The sequence below is a fragment of the Sphaeramia orbicularis genome, chromosome 13 (genome assembly GCF_902148855.1).
Source record: "Sphaeramia orbicularis chromosome 13, fSphaOr1.1, whole genome shotgun sequence".
Lineage (NCBI taxonomy): Eukaryota > Metazoa > Chordata > Actinopteri > Kurtiformes > Apogonidae > Sphaeramia > Sphaeramia orbicularis.
The window spans coordinates 30,273,756-30,301,195 of record NC_043969.1 but is presented as its reverse complement, the minus strand read 5'-3'; the positions used below and the strand labels follow the sequence as shown (position 1 = coordinate 30,301,195).

Here is a 27,440-nt window from a genome sequence, read left to right as displayed (position 1 = left end):
AAGGTAAATTAAACTTTTGCAATTCCTGAAAAATACACACATGGCTGTGAAACTGGGTCAATTTAAGAATCCTTTATCCTTTATTGTATCAGCTTAGAGGACATATATGAAAGGCTGAAGAGCTATTGTCTTCACTTCTATATAATGAAATCTAGTGAAGGCAAGATTTTCTAGAAGTTCATCACTGGTGATCCAGGCCTCACTGACCAGAAACTGTCTGTCAGTGTTCACTGACTGAGAAAAAGAATTATCTGGCCATCAGGTGTTTCTTAGTGTTTTTCTCAGGTCTGAATAGAATAATGAAGCATTTTGGGGCAAAGATACAGAACAGTAAACCATAACTAGAGGCCAGGATGGCAAAAACCTCAACAGCAACCACATATTTCCCAGGAGAGCTAACATAAGCAGGGACAAAGGCCACCCAAACAGCACAAAATATCAGCATGCTGAAAGTGATCAGTTTGGCCTCATTGAAGTTGTCAGGGAGTTTCCTGGCAAGAAAAGCCAAGAGGAGGCAGGAGCAGGCCAGCAGACCGATGTAGCCCAGAACCAGAGAGAAGCCCACCACAGAGGCCATGGCACACTTCAAAGTGACCTTTGACCCTTGGATACCCAAGTCACGGTGAGGTACTGGTGGACTGAGAGACAACCATATGATGCAGATGATGATCTAGAAGATAAGAAAACACATTTGAACTGAATGTTTTAAATGGAATGGCATATGTTACACAAAATTGAACAACCTAAATTATTTTCATCATTCCCTTAGCAAATGGTTCTCACCTGTACACTGGTGAACAGGCAGACACTTCCTCTCTGTAGACCTGGACCAAACCACTTCATCAAAGCTGCAGCACCAGGACGAGCTGAGCGGAAAGCTGCCAGAACCACCATGGTCTTCACCAGAAGACAGGAAACAGAAAGTACAAAGCTGATCCCAAAGGCTGCCTGCTGGAACCGACAAGACCAGACTGATGGACGACCAATGAACACCAGAGAACACAGGAAGCAGAGCTTCAGCGACAGAAGAAGAAGGAAACTCAGCTCTGAGTTGTTGGCTCGAACCTAAAGGTGAATAAGATTAATAGATGAACATGAAACTATTTATACAGTTGTATTTATGTATTTATAAGAAACAAGTGAAATACTGTTTGAAATTTTGATATCCAATCTCACCATAGGCGTTTGACGGTAGTAAAGAAAAACCACAAACACAGCTGTTGTCACTATGACACCAGACACAGCTACTGTAGTCAGAGTAATGCCCAGTTTTTCATTAAAAGACAGGAAGTCTATCTGCCGACGTATACAGACAGTTCTGGCAGCATTGGGCCAAAACTCAGATGGACAGTGTTCACAGTGGAGGGAACCTTGGAAAAGAAAAAGGTGTGAGAGGAGTTTAATGTAAAACATTGGAAAACAATTTTTTGCATTTGCAAATATGATTTTCTGTGATTCTGAATCTTTATGTTCCTCACCTGTTATATTACTAATTTCTCCTTCTCCACATGGAATACAGTCAAAGCAGCAAACAGGTTCTCCTTTCCTGTTGGCTTTTCGGGTACCTGGGGGACAGCTCTTACTGCACACTGAGACAGGAACCTGGAAATGAAAGGAAATTATATTATTGACATAATCCAGAGCTGGTATGTTATTGCTCACCATTTTAGAATCTGAGTACCTCATTAGATCCTGTGTTCCACTGAATAGCTGACTCACTTAGCTGGACTTTAGATTCATCCACATGACCAACCAACACCAGTTTAAGTGAACCCTCAGGGGTTTTCTGCCAGTTAACAAAATCATACTTTGCAGGAATATCAGCACCTTGGAAATAGAACATTTCTCCATGTGGTGTGGTGATATTCATGTTATTTAAGCGTTGCAAAACCTGAAAGAATATTTTATTCCATCATTTATTTTTCAGTTACAACATTGTGAACAAAAACAAAAAGACAGAGTGAGGAAGAAACAGATTTATTTTACCTCTCTGGGTTTGATGTGTTTTGCAAAGGAGCAGGTGGAGCTGTTGTTTGTCGGACTGTCTCTGTTTGGGCAGGAGAGAAGGCTGTGAAGGGCGTGAGCTGCTGCATAAACAGCAAGATACACATTATATGTCCACCTCAGCTGAGACATGTCAGTAAAGTGATTGTGCACCTCCTCCAGAGACTCTGTTCCACTACAAGGTGGGAGGGAAGATTTTTGAAGGGAACTTTTATCTGAAGATGAAGTGAGAAAAACTGAAGAATCAATCCATGACCTTGGTAAAGTAGAGGAATTAGAGGACAGAGGTGATCCATGCAATTGTGTTGTTCCAGGACTGCATCCAAACTGTTCTTCCCAGTATTCCCTTATCAACACATCATCAGGACGATCATATGGGTTTAATTTTCGGACATAATTTCCGAATCCAGGCATTGCTGAACTTCTAATGGCCACACCAACAACACCATTTGCCAAATTAGTGAGAGCAAGATTTTCAAGGAGTTCATCACTGGTGCTCCAGGCCTCACTGGCCAGAAACTGTCTGTCAGTCACCTGTGGTACAGAGAGTAGTTTACAGCCTCCATCCATACAATAACACACCTCTTTATCAACATAAACACTATATAAAATCAACAGTAACTACATGTAATATTTTTACTTACATTTTTCTTAGCCAGTTCTTGAAGTAACTGCAGTACACCCATATGCCAGCAAAAAATCAGAATCACCTTTGCAGTTGAATATTCGATTGCAGTTGCTGCTTTTTTCGCATCATTCATTATAGTTTCCGAGCTTATAGTATGAATAAATTCTAAACAGACCTGCTTTCCTTGAATTTCCTCTTCCAAGACCTGAAATATTGACATCAATATATGAAATATAAAGTATTTATGTGACATGAACATAAACATATATTCAAAGTAAAAGTATGCATATACACCTGTAATGCAGAATGACCATATCCATCATTTGCTATCACTGCTCCAATCCAAGTCCATCTGAAGTGTAAAACCAGCTGTGCAATGGCTCGAGCTTGGTAAACATCGCTTGGGGTCGTTCTGAAAAAAATGGGAAACTTGTGCCTGTCACTGAGACAAGGGCAACTTGCTGAGTAACTTACCTGAGAGAAAAAGAAAAAAAAGCATAATTTAGGATTTTTTTTTTTTTTTACAAGCGCTTGATGTCGCTCATTTAAACAGGCTTCATCAGTTTTATTTTCACAAAGGTAACTAGAAAGCACTCGGAGAGCACAGAACTCCGCCAAGGCAGATCAGTGCCCCCCCCGCCCCCCAATCACCACCAAAATTTAATCATTTGTTCCTTGTGCCAGTATCAACATTTCCTGAAATTTTCATCCAAATCCATCCATAACTGTTTGAGTTATCTTGCAGACAGACGGACAGACAGACCATCACCAGCAAAAACATAACCTAAAACTAAAACTCACAAGTGGAACAGAGAGAGGCCTCAGTATCCTGGATAATATAACCCCCGTTGAAGAGAATCCAGGACCAATGATCAAAGGAACAGACTGACCCCCTGACGATAGAATTAAATGTATAATTACATGAAAATGTAATACATTTTACTTATCTTGTTTTCATCTACATATTATTTATCTATTTAATTAGATGTAATTACCAGCTGAATTCCCAGTTTGTTCATTAGTTGCAGACTGAGGAGTAGAAACAGCTGAGTTACAGATGTGTGCGTCTCCTCCAATAAGTGACAGAGCTGACTGCAGAGTCCAGGGGCACTGACCACAGCTGTCCAGTATACGGTAACCCAGCTTCACTCCTTGTAACAAGGTGTTGTTACGATTTATCTCCTCCACCGCAAATGTCATAGCGTACATTAATTTCAATGGTACTACACGCAAGCTGAGGCATCAAGAGAAAAAAAAAGGGAAACATAAAGTAATACAACCAGAAATGAAAACTGACACAATAATCATGTCTAAAAAGTTGATTTCATCTTAAAATACTATCTATTTTTGCTGACCATTTTGTGAAACACTACAATTAATAATACAACTAGCTTTTCACACAGTTTCTATATTAACACATAAATATGATGAAAAATGAAAAGATAAAAATATATAAAATGTCTGACATTTGATTTCATGTTGTGTGATTATTTTTTACCCAGTGCAAGGTTCATAATATGGCTTCTTAGTGAAGTCTGTTTCTGTAAATGAAGGTACGTTATAGAGATTAAAGAGACCTCCGATAATCACATCACCGTCCATAGAGAGGCCCTTGTTGCTCTGCGCATCCCATTGAGAACACACTGATGCCTGAACCCCCTCCAGTCCTATCTGTCTGCTCAGCACAGGGAGAAGCAGCAGAGGGAAGGATGAGGAGGACCATGGAGTCAAGAAAAAATAGGATAATGGTGTAGCTTGTCTGGACATTTAACATAAAAGTAACTGTTATTTTCAAGCAAAAATATCCTTCAAATTTAAACCTGTGTAGAAAGCAGATGACGTACCTCATCAAACCTGAAAATCAAATAACAAGTACAGAAAACATGTTAGATACTTCACAAACAAGAGTGAAGTTTACCAAGTTAACGTGTTAACATATAATTCTAAAGTACCTGTGGAGAGAAAGGACAGCAAAAATAAGAACATAGTTCACTTAGATACAAAGCTCACATCAAAATGTACATAGTCGCTCTGCTTAAGTGTTGTGGTGATGTCAGGTTTTATAAGTTATGAAGCGCAAGCAACACAGTTATCACAAGCACATGATGTAATTTTGCACTCTAGGGTGTGTGCATGTGCGTTTGTTTATGCATTTGGTTCATGAGGAAATTACTGTGACAACCAGTTTAATTTTAAAACCACTTAACCTGACCTGCAAATTTCTGACAATTTGGGATGTCCTCACCTTAAGATGGACGTGTTCTTAAGATGTGGACTAGGTGTGGGTTTATGGTTAAGGTTTAAGGTCCATTTGTGCTCTCTGCTTGTGCATAGAGAATGTTTCTGTTTCAAGTAGTGAAACGATAACATATACTTACGTACACTGGCACGAATATTAAGAAATATGTCCACTAGAGGGCACTCAAGAGAGACAGATATTTGACAGTTCTCACACTGATGATGCAGGAGGTTATGAAAATGTGCAAGTTAAGAAAAGGGGAATTTATTTACACCAAAGATCAAAAAGGCTTCACAATCATTACCTCAGCCCTGTTGGAGGTTGTGTGGTGAGCAGGATGTGGGTCATGTGCATGTTTTGTTTTGGCAGTGTACAAAATTATCCCAGTATTGGAATAATATCAGTGAAGAACGTGAAAAAATATTGGGATACGAACTACCAAGGACATATTCTGTGCTATATTTGGGTCATTCAACAGGAAAAGACATACCAAGTAAGGATAAATATTTGATTAAAATCCTCTTGGTAGTGTCTAAAAAAGCCATCACATGAAAATGGTGTAAAGAGGAACCCCCCTATCCTAAATAATTGGAGAGACATTGTGGAAGAAATTCACAACATGGAGAGACTTGCTTATATCATAAGGCTACAGCAAGCAACATGTGAAGATCGATGGAAAAAATGGAGAATATACAGGAAGACTACTGACACTATGTTCTAAATGTATGTGTTGTAAAATTTCAAAAATGAAACAATAAAATATAAGTTAAAAAAAAAAAAAAAGAAAAGGGGGGGAAAAAGCAATGTCTGTAAGGCTACTGACTTCATTTTTTCTTTGCGTCTTGGTTAAAATCCTGTTTGTCTCTCAACTACTGGCTAAGGATAAGATTTGAGAGCATGAGCATAAATATAGACAAAATGTATGTAACATCAAGTCTTCTCTAATAGATATAAGGTATAAAATGAGATTATAAAGGCCCTATGTCATAAAACAGGCCAAAAGGTATTGAGGTGGCAGGATAATCTTGTGAAAAGTAATAGAAAGTTACATGATTCAAATCATAATCCATTAATTAAAGGGGTGTCAAATATACTGCCCACTCTCTTTTGGCCCACCTACTAAATCCAAGTTGACCCCTGAAATCTGCTTTCTTTTTGTGTTGTGCCTCTGGTTGGTGCTGACACTCATCCAGAGGCCACACTTGGTTTGCTCTTTTGTTGCTTGTGCATGATTGTGGTCAGCGTCGCTTGGGATTTCTTTTCTCTAACTATGAACGGTGAGTATACAACTATTTTGGCATGAAAGCTGAAACCTGACATACATCACATACACATAAATTCCAAGATATGAAACATCTCTGACTTTCATATATACATATCTTATGATAACAGAATTGATAAAGGGGTGGGTGCTGTTGCTCCAGCCTGAGGTTTGAGGCCTGATACTACACTATACTGCCAAAAGTATTTGCTCACCTGCCTTGACTCGCATATGTATTTCAGTGCCATCCCATTCCTAGTCTATGGGGTTCAATATGACGTCGGTCCACCCTTTGCAGCTATAAAAGCTTCAACTCTTCTGGGAAGGCTGTCCACAAGGTTTAGGAGTGTGTTCATGGGAATTTTGGACCATTCTTCCAGAAGCTCATTTGTGAGGTCACACACTGATGTTGGACAGAAGGCCTGGCTCTCAGTCTCCGCTCTAATTCATCCCAAAGGTGTTCTGTGGGGTTGAGGTCAGGACTCTGTGCAGGCCAGTCCAGTTCATCCACACCAGACTCTGTCATCCATGTCTTTATGGACCTTGCTTTGTGCACTGGTGCACAGTCATGTTGGAAGAGGAAGGGGCCAGCTCCAAACTGTTCCCACAAAGATGGGAGCATGGAATTGTCCAAAATGTCTTGGTATGCTGAAGCATTCCCAGTTCCTTTCACTGGAACTAATGCCGCGTTTCCACTACGTGGAACCAACTCGGCTCGGTATTCCTGGAGAGCGTTTCCATTACAAGGTACTACCGACTTTACAGTACCTGGTTGTCATAGTGATGCAGCGCGTTACTTCCGTGTCGTCTGTTCAGAGAGTTGCTGATAAACTCGCTCGTTGCGTGATGTCTCGTCTGAATTTTTATGTTGGCCACCTAAGACTAAATCTCCACGACCGACCATGGTGTAGTTTTGGGCTTTTATCATGTAGATTAATGTACCGCTGTATTTACTGTGCACTTCCGCATCTGATTTTGTAAAACGGCGGGTCACAGAGGAAACGGTCTGCCCAATCAGTGGTCTGCAGTGTGTACACGTCATGTTTTAGTATCTGGTCCCCAGTCCTGGAACCTCGGCGGAGGTGATACCAAAAAAGTAGTACCGGGTACCAGATTCCAGGGACCTCATGTATAAAGCGTGCGTACGCACAAAAACCTGGCGTACGCCCTTTTCCACGCTCACGTTCAGATGTATAAAGAGCGAAATGATCGTGGAAATGTGCGGTCCTTCACGCCAACTCCATTGCTGGCGTACGCACGTTTAGTGCTGTGGAACCATTGGCGACACTTAGAGGTGACACTGAGAAACTGTTAATAATGTGGAAAAGGTCATTCCTCCGATTGGTGGGCACATCAGAGATACACAGAAGAACAATGAACACACCAGCACGTCATCCTACTGTCAGAGCAGCACATCCACCACCAGAACCAGAACCAACCAGACCAACCCTGGACCCATCAGTGCCAATCCTGCCCGGGAGGACATTAAGCAACAACCATATAAGGAGACAAGGACATAAAATTCATTAGTTGATAAATATAGTGTTCATGTCTGTGAGAACATTTATTAGTCGGTCCAGTCGCTCATTGACTCCGCCCATTGTCCTCACGATGTCCTCTGGTGACTCGGGTCAGCACAGACCCATGCCGGTCGGACGGGCATCAGCAGTGGGCTGTGGCGGACCGGAGGACCGGCTAACACTGGAGTCAACAGAAGCCTCTGTGACAGGAGGATGATACTGGGTCTGACCATCCTCTGTCTCATTGTTGGAAAAGAATAATTTGAGTGATTAAACAGGAGTCACAGTCATTGATTTCCTCTTTGATATCGTGACATGATCACACATGAACCTTTATCTAGTTTATCTGTGATCAGACTGTGTATGACCCGTAGAATGAACTCATGTGTGACTTACACAAATACTAAATATATATTTATCTTGGGGGTGATCCGCATCAGCCCTGTGAGAAAAGTGTCACAATATCGGCGACTCTTTCCTCAAACAGTCTCAGTTCGTCTCTTTTCTTCTTCCGCCTGTTTTGGCCTGCGCTTCGCGTCCACCTTGACGTCATCATCTGATCCTGCAGACAGGGGAATCCCAGAGGGAATCCCACCTGCAGACCCCGTTTATGCTGATTTGCATATTTAAATGTGGGCGTGGAGAGGGAGAAGTCAGGTACTCCAACATATGCGCTCAATTCCTCGCTGATTGGGATGGATAAAGGAAATGTACTTGGATTCGGGCGTACGCACAGTTTTATACATCTGGATTTTTTTGTGCGTTCGGACTTTTCTGGATTTGGGCGTACGCCAGGTTTCAGTATGAAATCCACGCAAGTCTTTGTACATGAGGCCCCAGGTCCTTTCTAGTGATGGAAACGCAAAAAAGGCCGAGCCGAGTCGAGCCGATATCACGTAGTGGAAACAGGGCATAAGGGGCCAAGCCCAGCTCCTGAAAAAAAAACCCCACACCATAACCCCCCCTCCACCAAACTTTACACTTGGCACAATGCGGTCCCACAACTATCATTCTCTTGGCGACCGCCAAACCCAGAGCCGTCCATCAGACTGCCAGATGGAGAAGTGTGATTGGTCACTCCAGAGAACACACCTCCACTGCTCTACAGTCCAGTGGCGGCGTGCTTTACACCACTGCATCCGCTGCTTTGCATTATATACACTTGGTGATGTATGGCTTGGATGCAGCTGCTCGGCCATGGAAACCCATTCCATGAAGCTCTGTGCGCACTGTTCTGGAGCTAATCTGAAGGCCACATGAAGTTTGGAGGTCTGTAGCGACTGACTCTGCAGAAAGTTGGCGACCTCTTCGCACTCTGCGCCTCAGCATCCGCTGACCCCGCTCCGTCAGTTTACGTGGCCTACCACCTGGTGGCTGAGTTGCTGTCGTTCCCAAACACTTCCACTTTCTTATAATCCAGCTGACAGTTGACTGTGGAATATTTAGGAGCCAGGAAATTTCACCACTGGATTTGTTTCACAGGTGCCATCCTATCACAGTTCCACACTGGAATTCACTGAGCTCCTGAGAGTGACCCATTCTGTCACAAATGTTTGTAGAAGCAGTCTGCATGCCTAGGTGCTGGATGTTATACACCTGTGGCCATGGAAGTGATTGGAACACCTGATTCTGATTATTTGGATGGGTGAGCCAATACTTTTGGCAGTATAGTGTATTTGCTCTACTTGTGCCACGTACTGGTGAGTGACTTCATAACACAAATGTTGCATTAGCCACCATGCTAAACTTCACTATTGTACATGTCTCTTACTTGTTTCTAAACTATTTGTAATTTAAGCACGTCAGCTGAAATTCTAATTAAAGCGATAATAAATGCCCATTTAGCAAGTAAAATGCTATCCATATTTTGTTTACTTGTGTATTGATATTCCACAGTATGCTTAATATGTAGGTGTTTTATTTGTGTTCTGTTTTATAAAAGGTAAAGACATTTCTGACTGGCTTGAATCTTTAATTGTTTAATGAGGGTCATTTCACCTGCTCTGCAGACGTTTTAGGTGTTACATCCACTCATTTGTCTGATGCTCTATGACCAGGAAGTGAACCAAATACAGTAAAATAACAACTTCCATCAATGATGAACTACAGGACACAGGATGTGTGTTGCATCATATAATTTAAACATGTATAATTCACTTTAGATAATTTTTTGATTAAATAAATATGTTTGAACAGCTCTTCTTCTTTAAGTAATTTTCAGTGGGCTGCCCACCACTGTCCGAACATTAACCATCATCACCCAAGTGAATGCCCACCCTAAACTCAGAGCTAAAAGTAATTCTAGCCCTAAACCTGGACCTTCATAAGGCCTTTGAAGGTCATCCAAAGGTCAGGGCCTGAAAGAATGTTCTCACTTTGTCAGTCAGATTTCTCACTTCAGTGGTTAAAAATTTAATTTGGTGCTCACAAAGTTTGTCATACATATGTGCACTCATACACACAATCATTACTGCATCTTAGCAACGTCCTCATCATAACCTATGCTATGCTGTTTTTTCCACTTACTCTAGAGAGGAAATTAACTCATGTGTTCATGGCTTCCGTTTGCCTTTGACTTCACAACTGTTATAAAAACTCACACCACTACTAGACTTGAGCAGAGTGGGAACATGTATTGGTTTGTTTTGTTTCAATTTTTATATGACAATTTAGCTTGTGATTTGAACTTTGTGGGAAAGCGAATTATGTTCATGTTTTTATTGTCATTTCTTTCTGCAGGTAGCTCACAGATTCACATTAGGACATAATGTGAGCTTGGAATATGTGTTTGGGAAACTGTTCTATGTTGTCTGTGACTGAGCTAAGAATTTTTTCTGCACTTGTATTTCATTGTCAGGTTTGATCAAGTACCGGTAGGTCTGCTTTTCTTTCAGATTGAATTTATTGCGCCTATGTTTGAAGGATATTTTATTTTTAATTTACTTCTTCTGCTACATGTCCAGATCAGCTACATCCATGTCTTGGTCTCTGTGGTTCTTGACTCCATGGTCCTCCTCATCCTTCCCTCTGCTGCTTCTCCCTGTACTGAGCAGACAGATAGGACTGGAGGGGGTTCAGGCATCAGTGTGTTCTCGATGGGATGCACGGAATAACAAGGGCCTCTCTATGGATGGTGATGTGATTATCGGAGCGCTCTTTAACGTTTATTATTTACCTTCATTTACAGAGCACAATGTCACTAAGCTGCCATACTTTCAGACTTGCAATGGGTAAATTTGCCTCACAGTATTTGTCATGATTATGTCAGGTAGATTTTAAAGTTAAATTTGTCATTTTCACATGTTCATACTGATACTGTAAACATTATGGGATGAACGATCTCTGGTCTGTAATGTTTAACAGAAGCCTAACGACCTGTTTATGTTGTTAGATGTTGTACAACACATTTACTCTGACAGTATGAGGGACGGCACTTTTTAGACACAATAATAACTTTAATTTGTAACTATTTGATAATGTACTTTGTTTCCCTATCCCTGTTTCTTCTTCTCATATCTCAGGTTGAACACAGTGCCATTAAAATTAATGTATGCTATGGCATTCGCGGTGGAGGAGATAAATCGTAATAACAGTCTGCTACAAGGAGTGAAGCTGGGTTACCGTATACTGGACAGCTGTGGCCGATACCCCTGGGCTCTGCAGTCAGCTCTGTCATTAGTTGCAGGAGATGCACAGAGCTGTAACTCAGTAGATTCAACTCCTCAGTCTGCAGTGAATGAACAAACTGAAGGGAAAGCACGTATGATTTTCATTTCGATGTAAAGAATGTAATAATTAATCAACAATATCCATAATATAGAACTTTTTGTCATGTGTTTAAACATTTAATTCTATCAGGTGGCCAATCTGTTCCTTTGATTATTGGTCCTGGTTCATCTTCAACCGCAACGATATTGTCCAGGATACTGAGTCCTCTATCTGTACCACTTGTGAGTTTTAATGGTAAAAGCATACCTGTGGAAAAAGAAAAAAAATGTTTCAAACTTTTCATACTTTTGCTTTTTTTTCTCAGGTGAGCCATTTGGCGAGTTGCCCTTGCCTTAGTGACAGGCAAAAGTTTCCAAATTTTTTCAGAACAATCCCAAGTGATGTTTATCAAGGTCAAGCCCTTGCACGACTGGCTGTGCACTTCAAATGGGCCTGGGTTGGAGCAGTGATAGCAAATGATGCTTATGGACAGTCTGGATTACAGGTATATATGCACACATTTACCTTTATATTGTTGTTTTTTTAACCTTCCTCTTGTGTTAGGGTCGGCACTGACCCGTTTAAGGTTTTAAATGCATAAATGAACCTCATAAAATTTGTATATTGCATCAAGGTTTTTTGACTTTGTCAGGAACCTCTATTACAACAAAATAATCCAAAAAAAATGTTTTTTTTTCACTAAATTATGAAATGCTCTGGTTGAAACTATGACTTTTGTGTTGTTAGGGTCAGTTTCAACCCAGTAATAAAACTAAAATTATAAAACAAGAATTAGAGCCAAAACTGAAATCCTAAGTGCACTGTCAGCCAACACACTGACAGCCAGCTCCTCCCCCAATCATGTGAGCTTTTGGGGATTCTCATTTTGCCTGGTTATCCAATATACCTGCACAAAAATTAAACAAGTAAAGATGGGCATGTCCAGACATGTGAGGTCAATTCAGTATAGAGTTGGTGACTTGCAAAGTGCACATTGAGGGGTATACTGACTAAAAAAGGCCCAGAGGCTCACACCAAAAACATTCAAACCAATATTTTCATGGCTAAGGAAGCCTTACAAAGGTAACCAAGAGATGAGAAACAAATTGGATGATAGATAATTGTTTTTAGTGTATTTTACAGCTGATTTAAGACATGGGTCAAAACTGACCTGTTAATACAAGGGATGGTAACAGAAAGCTTACACAAGAGAAAGGTTAAATTGTATAATTATATGCTTGACCATTTTCACTTCAACCTTTCAGGTGTTTCAGGAGGAGATTCAGGGAAAAGGGGTGTGTATAGAATTTATTGAGACCATCAACTGGGAAACTTTTGTGGATGATGCCAAAAAAGCAGCAATTACAATTCAAGCTTCGACTGCAAGGGTGATTTTGTTGTTTTGCTGGTATAGAGGGGTACTTCAGCTATTTATTGAATTGGATGAAAAAAATGTAAGTGAAAAGATTCATTTTAAAAACTACCAGTCTCATCATTAAAAGGTCATGTTGTGTGTGTTTTTGTTTGTTTGTTTTTTATAAATTGATAGTTATAGATTATTTTCCTTACTACAGGTGACTGACAGACAGTTTCTGGCCAGTGAGGCCTGGAGCACCAGCAGTAAACTACTGAAAAATGTTGCCATTTCAAAAGTTGCGAGGGGTGTTGTTGGTGTGGCTATTCGTAATTCACCAATGCCTGGACTTGAAAATTATATCAGAAGTTTAAACCCATATGATCGTCCAGATGATGTGTTGATAAGAGCCTACTGGGAAAAAGAGTTTGGATGTAGTCCTGCACAATCCCACACACAATCCCATGAAACACGTCAGTCTTCATATTCCACTTCTTCAGCTAAATTATGGTTTGACAATTCTTCAGTTTCTCTCACTTCATCTCCTGTTGAAAGGTCCCTTCAAAAATCTTCCCTCCCACCTTGCAACGGGACAGAGACTTTGGAGGAGGTCCAGAGTCCTTTAACTGACATGTCTCAGTTAAGGGTGACATATAATGTGTATCTTGCTGTTTATGCAGCAGCTCACGCCCTTCACAGCCTTCTCTCCTGCCCAAACAGAGACAGTCCTACAAACAACAGCTCCACCTGCTCCTCTGCAAAACACATCAAACCCCGAGAGGTAAAAGTAGTTTGTTTCATCCCTCCAAGATTATATGTATTCCAGCTATGGAGAACTCTGAAATGTTCTTTTCACAGTGTTATAAAACAGTTATAGAAAAAAACTATAACAATTTGTGCTTCAAGCTTTTGCAGCACTTGAACAAAGTGAATATCTCCACACCACATGGAGAAAGGTTCTATTTCCAAGGAGCTGATATTCCACCAAAGTATGACATCATCAACTGGCAGAAAACCCCTGAGGGTTCACTCAAACTTGTGTCGATTGGTCTAGTGGATGAGTTTAATATCCACTTAAATGAATCAGCTATTCAGTGGAACACAAGATCCAATGAGGTATGCAGATTAAAACATTTAATTTTGAACTGTTTCTTCACCATTTTGTGTCATTGAGAACATACTATCACATCATTTCCAGGTTCCTGTCTCAGTGTGCAGTAAGAGCTGTCCCCCAGGTACCCGAAAGGCCAACAGGAAAGGAGAACCTGTTTGCTGCTTTGACTGTATTCTATGTGGAGAAGGAGAAATTAGTAATATAACAGGTGAGGAAACTACAGAACCAATAGGATCATAGACCAAAGTTTTGTGCAATTTCAAAATCTTCTCTTTATTATTTTAGTCTACACTCATCTCTTTTGTCATTAGGTTCCCTCCACTGTGAGCGATGTCCACCTGAATTTTGGTCCAACACTGGACGAACTGTCTGTCTTCCTCGTCAGATGGATTTTCTGTCCTTTAATGAAACACTGGGCATTACTCTGACTACAGTCGCTCTGTCTGGTGTCATAGTGACAACAGCTGTGTTTGTGGTTTTCCTTTACTACCGTCAAACACCTATGGTGAGATTGGATATCATATTTCATAACCTCATTACCGCTACCTTATTTCTCATGAACAAATCATGAGAAACTGTCGGAAAAACTTATGAAAACTGAGGAATTTTGATTTCAGTAGTCTCATCTTATTTTCTTCTAGGTTCGAGCCAACAACTCAGAGCTGAGTTTCCTTCTTCTTCTGTCGCTGAAGCTCTGCTTCCTGTGTTCTCTGGTGTTCATTGGTCGTCCATCAGTCTGGTCTTGTCGGTTCCAGCAGGCAGCCTTTGGGATCAGCTTTGTACTTTGTGTTTCCTGTCTTCTGGTGAAGACCATGGTGGTTCTGGTAGCTTTTCGCTCAGCACGTCCCGGTGCTGCAGCTTTGATGAAGTGGTTTGGTCCAGGTCTACAGAGAGGAAGTGTCTGCCTGTTCACCAGTGTACAGGTGATTGTTTTCTTTTTGGATTGAATGATAAACACTAATACTTTTTTTTATGTCATGTAAACAAATTATACTTTTTTCATGCAGATCATTATCTGCATTATATGGTTGTCTCTCAGCCCCCCTGTGCCTCAACCTGATTTGGATGTCCCAGGGTTAAAGGTCACTCTGAAGTGTGCCATGGCCTCTGTGGTGGGCTTCTCTCTGGTTCTGGGCTACATCGGTCTGCTGGCCTGCACCTGCCTCCTCTTGGCTTTTCTTGCCAGGAAACTCCCTGACAACTTCAATGAGGCCAAACTGATCACTTTCAGCATGCTGATATTTTGTGCTGTTTGGGTGGCCTTTGTCCCTGCTTATGTTAGCTCTCCTGGGAAATATGTGGTTGCTGTTGAGATTTTTGCGATCCTGGCTTCTAGTTATGGTTTACTGTTCTGTATCTTTGCCCCAAAATGTTTCATTATTCTTTTGAGGCCTGAGAAAAATACTAAGAAACATCTGATGGGAAGATAAGTGTAGATTATATATCTTTTTTTTTTTTTTTTTATCAAATGAAGCCAGTGGCCTTCAGTCCCTCCAGTGTATCCACTGAATGGACAGAATAAAGGTGGTTTAACTTGACCCATTGAAATCATCATATGTGCATGTATACATGAATGTCTCTTATTAAATAAAAACCTTTGCCACTCTATAAAATTCCAAAAATGCCTTGTCTTTTCATTTTGTGACTGTGAATCATTTTGTACTACAGCACTTTAACCCTTTCATGCACGAATTATGAGAACCTTAATCAAAATTTTTTCCTGAGTGTTTTTATTCCTCTTTAGGGATGAAAAAAACAATGCGATTGAAAATTTTCTTCTGAAAAATGAATAAAAAATAAATAAAAATTATTTTAAAAAAGTAAAAAAAATTCATACAAAAAATAACTGAAAAAAAATCTTATGAACCTATTTTTCATGAAGTTGCAAAAATGTCCATTCAGCTGGACACCACATGTTTAATTTTTGATGCACAGAAACATGTATTTACTGATAAATTGTGTGAAAACTATGGAGAGGACTTGTGCTTCTGGGGGTTTATGCTCAGGAGAGATCTACATAATGTTACCAATTCATGTCAGAAAAGATATGTAGTGTCTTAAAACTTTAATAAAGATATGTGTAAAAACAAAAACAAAAAAACAATGAAAAGAACAAGAAAATCCATGAATATACAAGAGAACAGCTGTAGAAGAGCTGTCCACTGGAGTGACCACTGTGCATGAAAGGGTTAAATAAAATATGCCAAAGTAGTACTGTAATTACTGCCGATATTCGTAATGTGTTCTTTGGAATATTTAAGTACTTATGCTATGGCTGAGATGACTTAATTTTTGATCATTTTAAAAATCATGTTAAAATCTGTATCCTATTATTCCATCTGCGGTATAATCAATGATTTGATGACTCATTTATAAGGCTCACAAAATAATTCTTCTCACTTTGCCCAACTAAAGAAACAACCACTAGATGGTAGCAACATACCATAATATCCCACCTGTACTTGATTCTCTGTATCTAATTTTGTGCTGTTTAGAAATTACATGCATCCAAAGCATGCATTTTATCTTGTACAGCTGAGCACATTTGACTCTTACTCTGATTACAGTGTCACTCATGCATACACAGTACAGCATCCTTAGAACAGGTCATACAAGACGGTCTTTTTTTGGTCTAAAATTACGTGAGTTTTTTCCTTCAAAATCCAATTCAGTATTTTGTACCTTAAAATAAGCATCACTTTGTTTCAAGACTAAACATGTTATACCTTATGTATGTTCATAAAGAAAGAAGGAGGAGTGACAGATAAAAATCTAAATATTTTTTCATGATTCTGTGTGTAAGATTTTGGTAATCCTAACTGCAGAAACTGGATGTAATAGCTATAATAATTTGACTTTCTGATTGTACATAAGAATTGTTGTGTTTCAACAAAAACACCACTAGATGTCACTAATAATTACAGTCTAAACCTGAGTCTGCTAAGGTCAGGATTAGATATCATTATTGATATTAAGCATGAACAAAACACCATCACATTAGACTACAGCTAATATGCACAGATACCACAGGCCTAAATTTACAACTTTATTGAAAATATATGTATACAAAACATAGAGAAATTTTGAACATCAAGATGTCAAAAGGAAAAATCACCCAAACAAATAAATTAACATAATGCAAAGGCTTATAGACACAAAGAAGAAAAGACAAATAATAATAATAATAATAATAATAATAATAATAATAATAATAATAATAATAATAATAATAACTTAAAATATAAAGATCTAAGAAAAAAAAATACAGCAGAGAGTAATTTTAGTCCATTTTAAATACTTCTTTATAAATTGTCAGAGTGTTTGTGCTTTTTTTTATTAAAGATAAATTCCAGTGATTTAATACATTTTTCAAATTCAATCATAAAGACTTTAACATTTGTGAATGTTTTGGCATATTTACAGTGAACCCATGGTCATGTTCATAGAATCAGTTTGAAATTATGTCAGACTTTGTGTCATGATGTATTACCCTGCTGGAAATAGTTATCAGAAAATTAATACAAGGGATGGACATAGTCAACAACTGAGCATTTGAGGCACAGTGCTCAGTAGATAATTACCTCCGCCAAGGAGGTTATGTTTTTGCCAGGGTTTGTTTGTTTGTTTGTTTGTCTGTTTGTTTGTCTGTCCGTTAGTGTGCAACATAACTCAAAAAGTTATGGACAGATTTGGATGAAATTTTCAGGGTTTGTTGGAAATGGGATAAGGAAGAAATGATTACATTTTGGTGGTGATCAGGGGTGGGGGGGGCCACGGGGGGGCCCATTTCCAACAAACCCTGAAAATTTAATCAAAATCTGTCCATAACTTTTTGAGTTATGTTGCACACTAACGGACAGACAAACAGACAGACAGACAAACAAACAAACAAACCCTGGCAAAAACATAACCTCCTTGGCGTGGGGGGGGGGCCACAGGGGGGGCCACTGATCAGCCTTGGCGGAGGTCTGCGCTCTCCGAGTGCTTCTAGTTTTTTTACTGTTTTATTTGTGCAAATAAATAAATAAATTCAAAATGTTAGAAATCATAGTTCCCAAATTTCCAGAGAGTTGAGGGAAGCAGGATTTTAGGCAGAATTGTGAAAGTGGAATCAGATTTATGAACTTTATGGATCTTTTTATTACCCCCGCCAAGGAGGTTATGTTTTTGCCAGGGTTTGTTTGTCTGTTTGTTTGTCTGTCCGTTAGTGTGCAACATAACTCAAAAAGTCACGGACAGATTTTGATGAAATTTTCAGGGTTTGTTGGAAATGGGATAAGGAAGAAATGATTAACTTTTGGGGGTGATCAGGGGTGGGGGGGCCCACGGGGGGCCCACTGATCAGCCTTGGCGGAGCAGCCTTGCGCTCTCCGAGTGCTTCTAGTTAGTAAAGAATTCTAACCAGTCATAAAAATGTCAGCTTACCTTGTCATTGCTGATCACAAGGATCATGCTAACTGGCTTCTTAAAACAGGATTAGGGTTAGTAATGAACATATGTCCATGTGGCCAGTGTACTGTCTTCTGCCATCTTCACCCATTGACAGTGTTGGGCAAATTACTTTTAAAAAGTAATTAGTTATAGCTACTAGTTACTTTCCTAAAAAAGTAATTGAATTAGTAACGGAATTACTCCTTCATAAATGTAATTAGTAACCAGGGAAAGTAATTATTGCTTTACTTATTTGAAAAACCTTCAAATATGTAAAAGAAAACTGATTTTTGAGCATGTTTCACAGGCCACTTTCATAGAGTAGAACAGCAGACAGGTTCTTCATTCAACTTCATATTTATTGGAGCGTGAAATGATAAACCAGTGTCATCCTTTGTGGGTTCTACTGCCTCTCCTTCTTATCCTTCGGCAACTTTGAATTAAGGAAGACAAGTTATCTCACTTATCGTCTTGAGGTGACTTCTATCTGATAATATGAGTCCTGTCTTAAGTAAAATACTCATTCAGATGGAACCGATGTTCCCACTAAACAGAGTTTCTATGCCCTGACTTTGGTGAGGCTGGGGTCCACCAGGGCCCGGCTTTTCCACCAGATGAGGAGTTCTACATTTATAGGAAGAACATGCTCCTCCAGTTAATCCAGCATCTCCACTTTTTTCAGTCGCTCCTCCCTGATACAGCGGTAAATCAGTCCTTCCAGGATTTCGCGGGATATCTTTTTGATTGTTGTGGCCTAAAATGCCTGATTTTGTGGCAGCTTTTCCAAAAAATTGCGGTGGAAGCTGTGATGATTTGAGGCTTCTTTATTAAAGTCACAGGAACATGGGCATTTGCAAATTACCTAGAACAATCTTTTTTGAGTTTGTAGCCTTAAAAAGCACCAGGAAGCCATGATTTTAAACAAAACAGGCTTTTTTTTCATTCATTCATTTATTTGTTTTGAGCAGCCAGTGAGAGCAGAGCGTCACAGAATGCCAGCCAATGAGAGTGTAGTGTCACAGAACGTCAGTCAATGAGAGTGCAGCATCACAGAATGCCAGCCAATGAGAATGGCGCGTCACAAAACGTCAGTCAGTGAGAACGCAGCGTCACAGAACGCCAGCCAATAAGAGCATAGCATCACAGGACATCAGCCAATGAGAGCGCAGCGTCACGGAACGTCAGCCAATGAGAACGCAGCGTCACAGAACACCAGCCAATCAGAGCGGAGCATCGCAGAACGTTAGCCAATGAGAGCGCAGCGTTAGAGAACATCAACCAATCAGAGCGCAGCGTCACAGAATATCAACCAATCAGAGCACAGCGTCACAGAACATCAGCCAATGAGAGCGCAGCGTCACAGAACATCAGCCAATCAGAGCGCAGCGTCACAGAATATCAACCAATCAGAGCACAGCGTCACAGAACGTCAGCCAATGAGAGCGCAGTGTCACAGAACGTCAGCCAATGAGAGCGCAGCGTCACAGAACATTAACCAATCAGAGTGCAGCGTCACAGAACATCAGCCAATCAGAGCGCAGCATCACGGAACGCCAGCCAATGAGAGCGCAGCGTCACAGAACATCAGCCAATGAGAGTGCAGCGTCATGGAACGTCAACCAATCAGAGCATAGCGTCACAGAACACAAGCCAATCAGAGCAGAGCATCACAGAACGCCAGCCAATCAAAGTGGAGCGTCACAGAACGTTAGCCAATGAGAGCGCAGTGTCACAGAACACCAGCCAATGAGAGTGCAGCATCACAGAACGTCAGCCAATGAGAGCACAGTGTCACAGAACATCAACCAATCAGAGCGTAGCATCACAGAATGTCAGCCAATGAGAGCGCAGCATCACAGAACGTCAACCAATCAGTGTGCAGCATCACAGAACACCAGCCAATGAGAGCACAGTTTCACAGAACATAAGCCAATGAGAACGTAGCGTCACAGAACATCAGCCAGTGTGAGTGCAGCGTCACAGAACGTCAGCCAATCAGAACGAAGCATCACAGAACATCAACCAATTAGAGCGCAGCGTCATAGAACGCCAGCCAATGAGAGCGCAGAATCACAGAATATCAGCTAATGCGAGCATAGGGTCACACAACCTGAGAGCCTGATCCTTAGTTTTTCTCTTTCCTGTGGTGCTGTTCCACAGTTATAGTAAACATTTTTTTATAATAAATAACTTATATATACAAATGCAATGTAGAACAACATCACTTTCATCCAAATACATGCAGTATGTTAAATGTATGCAGTCCACTCAGTCAGACTCACTGATAACTCCTCCCCTAAATCAGCTGTTCACTTAGCTGCGTTCAAGTGAATGGGATGTGCTGTGGACAACTCAAACTTGGTCATGTCATTGGTCGTTCACGTGAAGGCAGCGTGGACAACTCAGACTCATGGGACACACAGGTGAAGCGTGAAGGCAGTGTGGGCAATTTAAATATAAGAACGGTTCGCAGCGAATCGGTTCTTATCGTTCACTTTAAAGAGCCGTTCAAAAGACTCGACTCGTCCGCGAACGTCACATCTGTCGTGCCTGGCTGAGCGAGTCAGCACAGAAAACAGCTGTTAGGTATCAGTGCATAATAACGCACCACATGTCACTGCCGGCAATGGTAACGGCGTTGTAACGTTTCTCATAGTAATTAATTAAATTACCCGTTACTGGAAAACAATGACGCTCTTAGTAACGCCGTTATTCCCAATACTGCCCATTGACTGAACACGAATAGGAAATTGAACTTCCCTGCCACATTTTTGATTCCTTTAAGTCTCGCGGTCTTGCTGTTTTTTTGTTTTGTTTTGTTTTTTTTTCCTTTGAACAATTAAATTATGGGCGAAAGTGTGGTGTAATATAAGCACCAATGAACCGAGTAAAGTATTACTGAGAACTGATTAGTAATGCTATTGCGTAGCAGCAAAAACTACTACTGCGTTACAGCAAAAACTCGTAATGAATGAATGAATATCACTGTAAATAATACTCTTTTTTAGCACAATTGTGACTTGTGTAACTTTGTGATTTGTAACTTTTTTTTTTTTTTTTTTTTTTTTTTTGTCTACCTACTATGCTGCCTCTTGGCCAGGTTGTCATTGTAAATGAGAGCTGGTTCTCAATTGACCTACCTGGTAGAATAAAAGTTAAATAAAATAAAATAAAATAAATGATCACATAATAGCCAGGTATTTTCACAAAATTACCAAAATGTATTAATAGTATAGTTTAGTAAAACAAACTGTTTCTGTTTTTATCCAGAGGCGGTTAGGCAAATGAACTCTTGTTGAACTTTGAAGCCCTGGAATGCACTTTTAATTGGCACTGTACTGCTATAATAATTTTAGTTATTTATGGGTGACTTTTTAAGGGGGGGTGTTATTGTTATTGTTTTTTGTTTTTTTAATCAGTATTTTTAATCAGTATTTTATAGTATTTACTAAATGCTGCTGACAATCGGGACCTGAGAACAGTGTTTCATTTCGGTGTATTTTATATGCTGAAATAAAAAAAATAATAATTTGAATCTGAATCTGAGGAGTCATCAGGACATAAACAACACTTTTACCAAATGTTAAAGATGGAAATGTATCTCTATTAATATCCTGTGGTCACCAGTCTCACGTTAATATTCCAGTTATTGTATCACACACACAAAATTACCAATTTATTATTATTATTATTATTATTATTATTATTATTATTATTAATAATGTATTTATTTTTTCATAGCTGTTATTGTTTTGCATTTTCCTTTGAGATAACTTGGTTTACGGTGCAGCGTCATCCTGTTACACCCATTCCACCATGGGCTTTCAGCTGTTATAAATAGAACAACACCCATGTTGTCGAGAGCAGGAGGGGGTTGTGTCACACTTTCACCTGGAATATCATTAGTATGATACATTTTAGCTTTTTGATCTAGAGGACAATTTCATGAGGCTGAGACATATCTTTCATTTGTTGTATTAAAGGAAAACGTCTTTTAATTTGCCTTTATATCACAGGAAATGTAAATGTTTGATACTTAATTTATTGCATGTTTTATTAGAAATCTGTTATCTGCCTGAGTTTACAACCCAGAGTTAAGAACAGCTACATCCATGTCTTGTTTGTCATGGCTCTTCGCTCTGTGGCCCTCCTCAGCTCCATCCTTGCTCCTTGTGGGGCTTGTGGGTAGACAGCTGGGGCTCCGGGTGGGGCTGCAGGGTGTTCAGACAGCAGCTTGTTCTCTGTGGGGTAAACCAAGTAGCCAGGGTCTTTTCCAGGATGGAGATGTAGTTATCGGTGGACTGTACAGCCTTTATTACCAGCCTCCAGCTATAGACAATGACTTCACTCAGCTGCCGCATTACAAGCCTTGCACAGGGTAAAGCTCTGATCTAAATGGTTTACGTCAGGCTGCTTTATCCATGTGTTTATCAGACTTAATCAGCTTAATTCTGCTTTTTTGCATCTGTGATATGCTTTATTAAATAGTCACATAGATTTGGTAGATCTTTTCAGTTTACTTGTCACAGATGGCTTAACTCCTTATATATTCACAATAAGTCACCTTTTTTTTTTCTATGTAACCAATTACTTTTTTCTCTTCTCCTTTTGTCTCAGTGTAGAACATATTCCATTGCAGTACATATATGCCATGATGTTTGCAGTGGAGGAAATCAATCGCAGTAAAACTCTTCTACCAGGTGTGAGTCTTGGCTACCACATCCTTGATAGTTGTGCTTTACACCCGTGGGCTATGCAGGCCGCACTGTCACTGGTTGGAGGAAACAGCGCTCATTGCACTTTCACAGCCACTTCAGAAAACTCTACTGATACAGAGGAGCTCACAGAAAACAGAGGTAAATAAATAAATAAATAAAAATCCAGCTATGCCTGCAGCATGTTGTACTCCTTGTATATTTGTAATTAATGAGTAAATGACACTGAAATTCTGTAAAAGGAAATGTGCTGTTCATGTCATATGTATAACAGGTGATAAGACTGTGCCTCTGATTATTGGTGGAGCCTCATCTAAAACAGCCATGATACTGTCCAGGATCCTGGGGCCACTTTCTGTGCCTTTAGTAAGTTGCTTTGTAGATTAATTCTTCTGAATAATGAAGTTCTTTATCAAACCAGAAGGCCACTGAAAACCTTGTTGAAATGATTTTCATAAATGCTTTGTGATTTTTGTCATTGTTATGTACTAAGTTAAAAAAAATAATAATAATAACTTCCCATTTTCTCACTTTGCAGATTATTTTTTCTTTATTTTCTTCTTAGATTCATTATTTGCTTCTCTAAATATTCTGTTTATTTTATTTATTTATTTTCATTTTTCTATGTATATTTTGTTTAGAATCATTTAAAACAGTCTGTATGAAAATGAAATATTCTAAAAGAAGCCATATTAACAGAGCTACTTCATTTTTATTTTTTATTGTAGATGAGCTACCAGTCCAGCTGTCCCTGTCTTAGTGATAGGCGTCAGTTTCCAAACTTCTTCAGAACCATCCCCAGTGATATTTACCAAGCTCGGGCCATTGCACAACTAACTATACGCTTCAAATGGACTTGGATTGGAGCAGTGATAGCAAACAATGATTACGGCCTTGTGGCAATAAAGGTGCTTACTATTACATTCCAGAATGTATTCACAGCATTTGTATGAAATTTGTGCAAAAATACTACAGACATGCAGTTCTATATTTCTTGGTATTCACCTCATATTTTGGCTTCTGTCACCGGGGTGTGTCAGGTGTTTCAGGAGGAGACTCAGGGGGCAGGAGTGTGTTTGGCATTTGTGAAAACTCTCAGAAGAGAAAATATTGTGAACGATGCCAGAGAAGCAGCTCTTACAATTCAAGCCTCAACTGCAAGGGTGATTCTGATCTTTACCTGGTACACAGATGTGAGGGAGCTGTTCGTGCAACTGGACAAGATAAATGTAAAAAAATATATATATTTAAATGTGTATTAAATAACCACATTTAATTTTGCATCTTCTATATCTTAATGATCATATTTATGCACAATCATTAAATGTGAGAAATTGACCTATACCTTATTTTATTAACATTAAACCTTCATTATTGTTTATATTGTTGTTGCCACTGTTTTTTCCCCTCTTTATTAGGTGACTGACAGACAGTTTCTGGCCAGTGAGGCCTGGAGCACCAGTGGGAATCTCCTCCAAAATCTTGCTGCCTCCAAAGTAGCAAATGGTGTTGTTGGTGTGGCCATTCGAAGTTCAACAATACCTGGATTTGAAACCTACGTGAAAACTTTGAATCCATCTCATCGTCCAGATAATGTGTTCTTGAGAGAATTCTGGGAAAACGAGTTTGGATGTAGTCCTGGAACTACACAATCCCATAAAACCTCTCTCTCTTCACATTCATCTTCTCCTCTCAAATCATGGTTTGACTATTCATCAAATGTGTCTACAACATTTTCTGCTAAAGTTTCCTTCAAAAAAAATCTTCCCTTCCACCCTGCACTGGGACAGAGACTCTTGAGAATGTACAGAATCATTTTACTGACACATCTAAGTTAAGGGTGACATATAATGTGTATCTTGCTGTTTATGCAGCAGCTCATGCCCTTCACAGCCTTCTCTCCTGCCCAAACAGAGACAGTCCTACAAACAACAGCTCCACCTGCTCCTCTGCAAAACACATCAAACCCAGAGAGGTAAAATAAGACTGGTCTCATCTGCTATCTGTAATCTCTTATATATGTTTTATCATCTGTGCTTACAAATACACTGAAGAATTTTTGTAGTTAAATTAGTTATAATCATCAAAAAATGCTTTACCATTCAAAACTGAGTTTAAAGCAAAGATATTTAGTCCTCTCTTCTAACATTTTTTTTTTTTTTTTTTTAGGTATTGCAGCATTTGTATAATGTTAACTTCACTACACCACAGGGTGAAATGTTTTACTTCCAAGGGGGCGACATTCCAGCAAAATATGATCTCATCAATTGGCAGAAAACCCCTGAGGGTCCATTCAAGCTGGTTTTGATTGGTCAGGTTGATGGGTTCGACATTCGTCTAAATGAATCCGCCATTCAGTGGAGCACAGGATCCAATGAGGTATGTTTACACAAGCGTAATATTCAACAATCAACATTTTCATGGAATGAAATATTCTTGGTTTGTTGTTTAGGTCCCTGTTTCAGTGTGCAGCCAAAGTTGTCCTCCAGGGACCCGAAAAGCCAACAGGAAAGGGGAGCCTATTTGCTGTTTTGATTGTATTCCTTGCGCTGAAGGAGAAATAAGCAACATAAGTGGTGAGGAAATTACTACCTGGATTAATATGATTTCAGACACACACATTGAGCATAGTGTTTTCAGTTTAACTCCACTTTCTCCTTTTACATTTTACTCTCTTTCCTTGTTATTGTTTCCCTCACCCAGGTTCTCTCCACTGTCAGCGCTGTCCGCCTGATCATTGGTCCAATGTTGGACAAAATGCCTGCATCCCTCGCCAGCTAGACTTCCTGTCCTTTAATGAAACGCTGGGCATTACTTTGACTACAGTAGCTATATCTGGTGCCCTAGTGACAACACTTGTATTTGCAGTTTTCATTTACCACCACCAAACACCAGTGGTACGTTTTCAATTGTTTAAGTGTATGTATTCATTTAGATTCAACTGTAATATTTAGGTGGTAAATGTGTGCATAACATTAAAGATTCATTTACTGCTGGGATAGTAAGTGATAAGTAAGTAAGTAAAGTTTATTTATATAGCACTTTTCACAGAAAGTGGTGCAGTGATAAGCAGAGTTGTAAAAAGGGCTTAGGCTGAAATCCAGCAGCTGTGTCAGTCCTTTTGTATGGAGTTTATTCTCACCAGTTCTCTAATGTTCTTTTTCGGAAGTCTGGCTTCCAATGCTAGCTGAATTAGGCTCCATCATCCCCATAACCCTCCAGAGGTTTGGAATATGAATGAGGTCATAAAAGGAAGAAGAGAAGGGTTAAGGGTTGGAGTATTTTAAATTGCAATGTAATCTTGAAAAATGTCTTCAATAACGAACATCCTCATACTCCTTTTTCAAGGTTCGAGCCAACAACTCAGAACTGAGTTTCCTTCTTCTTCTGTCGCTGAAGCTCTGTTTCCTGTGTTCTCTGGTGTTCATTGGTCGTCCATCAGTCTGGTCTTGTCGGTTCCAGCAGGCAGCCTTTGGGATCAGCTTTGTACTTTGTGTTTCCTGTCTCCAAGTAAAAACCATTGTGGTTCTGGCAGCTTTCCGCTCAGCTCGGCCCGGCGCTCAATCATTGATGAAATGGTTTGGTCCGAGTCAACAGAGAGGAAGTGTCTGCGTATTCACCAGTGTACAGGTTGAGTAACACATATACTTGTTTAATAGCAAAAGTATTAATTCCTAGAAAACTTCACATCAGCTAAACTCGATTTCTATTTTCATGCAGGTTATTATATGTATTATTTGGTTGTCCCTCAGCCCCCCCGTGCCTCTACCTGACCTGGATGTACCAGGGTTAAAGGTCACTCTAAAATGTGCCATGGCCTCTGTGGTGGGCTTCTCTCTGGTTCTGGGCTACATCGGTCTGCTGGCCTGCACCTGCCTCCTCTTGGCTTTTCTTGCCAGGAAACTCCCTGACAACTTCAATGAGGCCAAACTGATCACTTTCAGCATGCTGATATTTTGTGCTGTTTGGGTGGCCTTTGTCCCTGCTTATGTTAGCTCTCCTGGGAAATATACAAATGCTGTAGAAATTTTTGCAATCCTTGCTTCTAGTTACGGTTTACTGTTCTGCATATTTGCCCCAAAATGCTTTATCATTCTTTTGAGACCTGAGAAAAACACTAAGAAACACCTGATGGCCAGGTAGTAAAACAAACATCTAATAATGTCATTGCATATATTGTGACTTATCAATATCAGCTAAAAGTAGTTGTTGATGTGATCTAAGTAATTCTTGTAATTTTCCGCATGCATATAATTTATTTCTTCAATAATTGTGTGTATCTATTCATTTTTTGTGGAATACACCACAGTATCAGTGTTGTGATTGTTTGCAGTGTATGCCTTTTGGGTGTGGACTGACAAGTTCTGTTATAGTAGATAGAAATCTGCAATTTTGCAACATTTTTCAGTTAATAAATAACCAAAATAAGCCTACCTTCTGCTCATGTTTACATAAATGATTATTGT

The 27,440-nt window shown here is 39.7% G+C and overlaps 2 protein-coding genes across 2 annotated transcripts in view; one reads left to right on the top strand and one right to left on the bottom strand.

The window, feature by feature from the left end:
- Window positions 1-247: 247 nt before the first annotated feature.
- Window positions 248-27,440, bottom strand: part of LOC115431117 (extracellular calcium-sensing receptor-like) — a 41,526-nt gene continuing 14,333 nt past the window's right edge. Inside the window, exons 11-19 of the mRNA XM_030151357.1 lie at window positions 3,020-3,106; window positions 2,808-2,837; window positions 2,261-2,523; window positions 1,987-2,179; window positions 1,682-1,786; window positions 1,479-1,602; window positions 1,177-1,370; window positions 784-1,065; window positions 248-670 (exon numbers count right to left, since the gene is read on the bottom strand). Coding sequence (XP_030007217.1) covers window positions 248-670; window positions 784-1,065; window positions 1,177-1,370; window positions 1,479-1,602; window positions 1,682-1,786; window positions 1,987-2,179; window positions 2,261-2,523; window positions 2,808-2,837; window positions 3,020-3,106 — 1,701 coding nt within the window. The remainder of the gene's footprint in view (window positions 671-783; window positions 1,066-1,176; window positions 1,371-1,478; window positions 1,603-1,681; window positions 1,787-1,986; window positions 2,180-2,260; window positions 2,524-2,807; window positions 2,838-3,019; window positions 3,107-27,440) is intronic.
- On the top strand, window positions 10,718-15,258 carry LOC115431824 (extracellular calcium-sensing receptor-like). The gene is made up of 12 exons (XM_030152476.1): window positions 10,718-10,790; window positions 11,174-11,352; window positions 11,511-11,602; window positions 11,686-11,865; window positions 12,626-12,814; window positions 12,935-13,146; window positions 13,303-13,495; window positions 13,621-13,830; window positions 13,913-14,036; window positions 14,140-14,333; window positions 14,470-14,751; window positions 14,836-15,258. Exons 1-12 carry the CDS (start codon window positions 10,753-10,755, stop codon window positions 15,256-15,258), a joined length of 2,316 nt encoding a protein of 771 aa, XP_030008336.1. The 5' UTR covers window positions 10,718-10,752.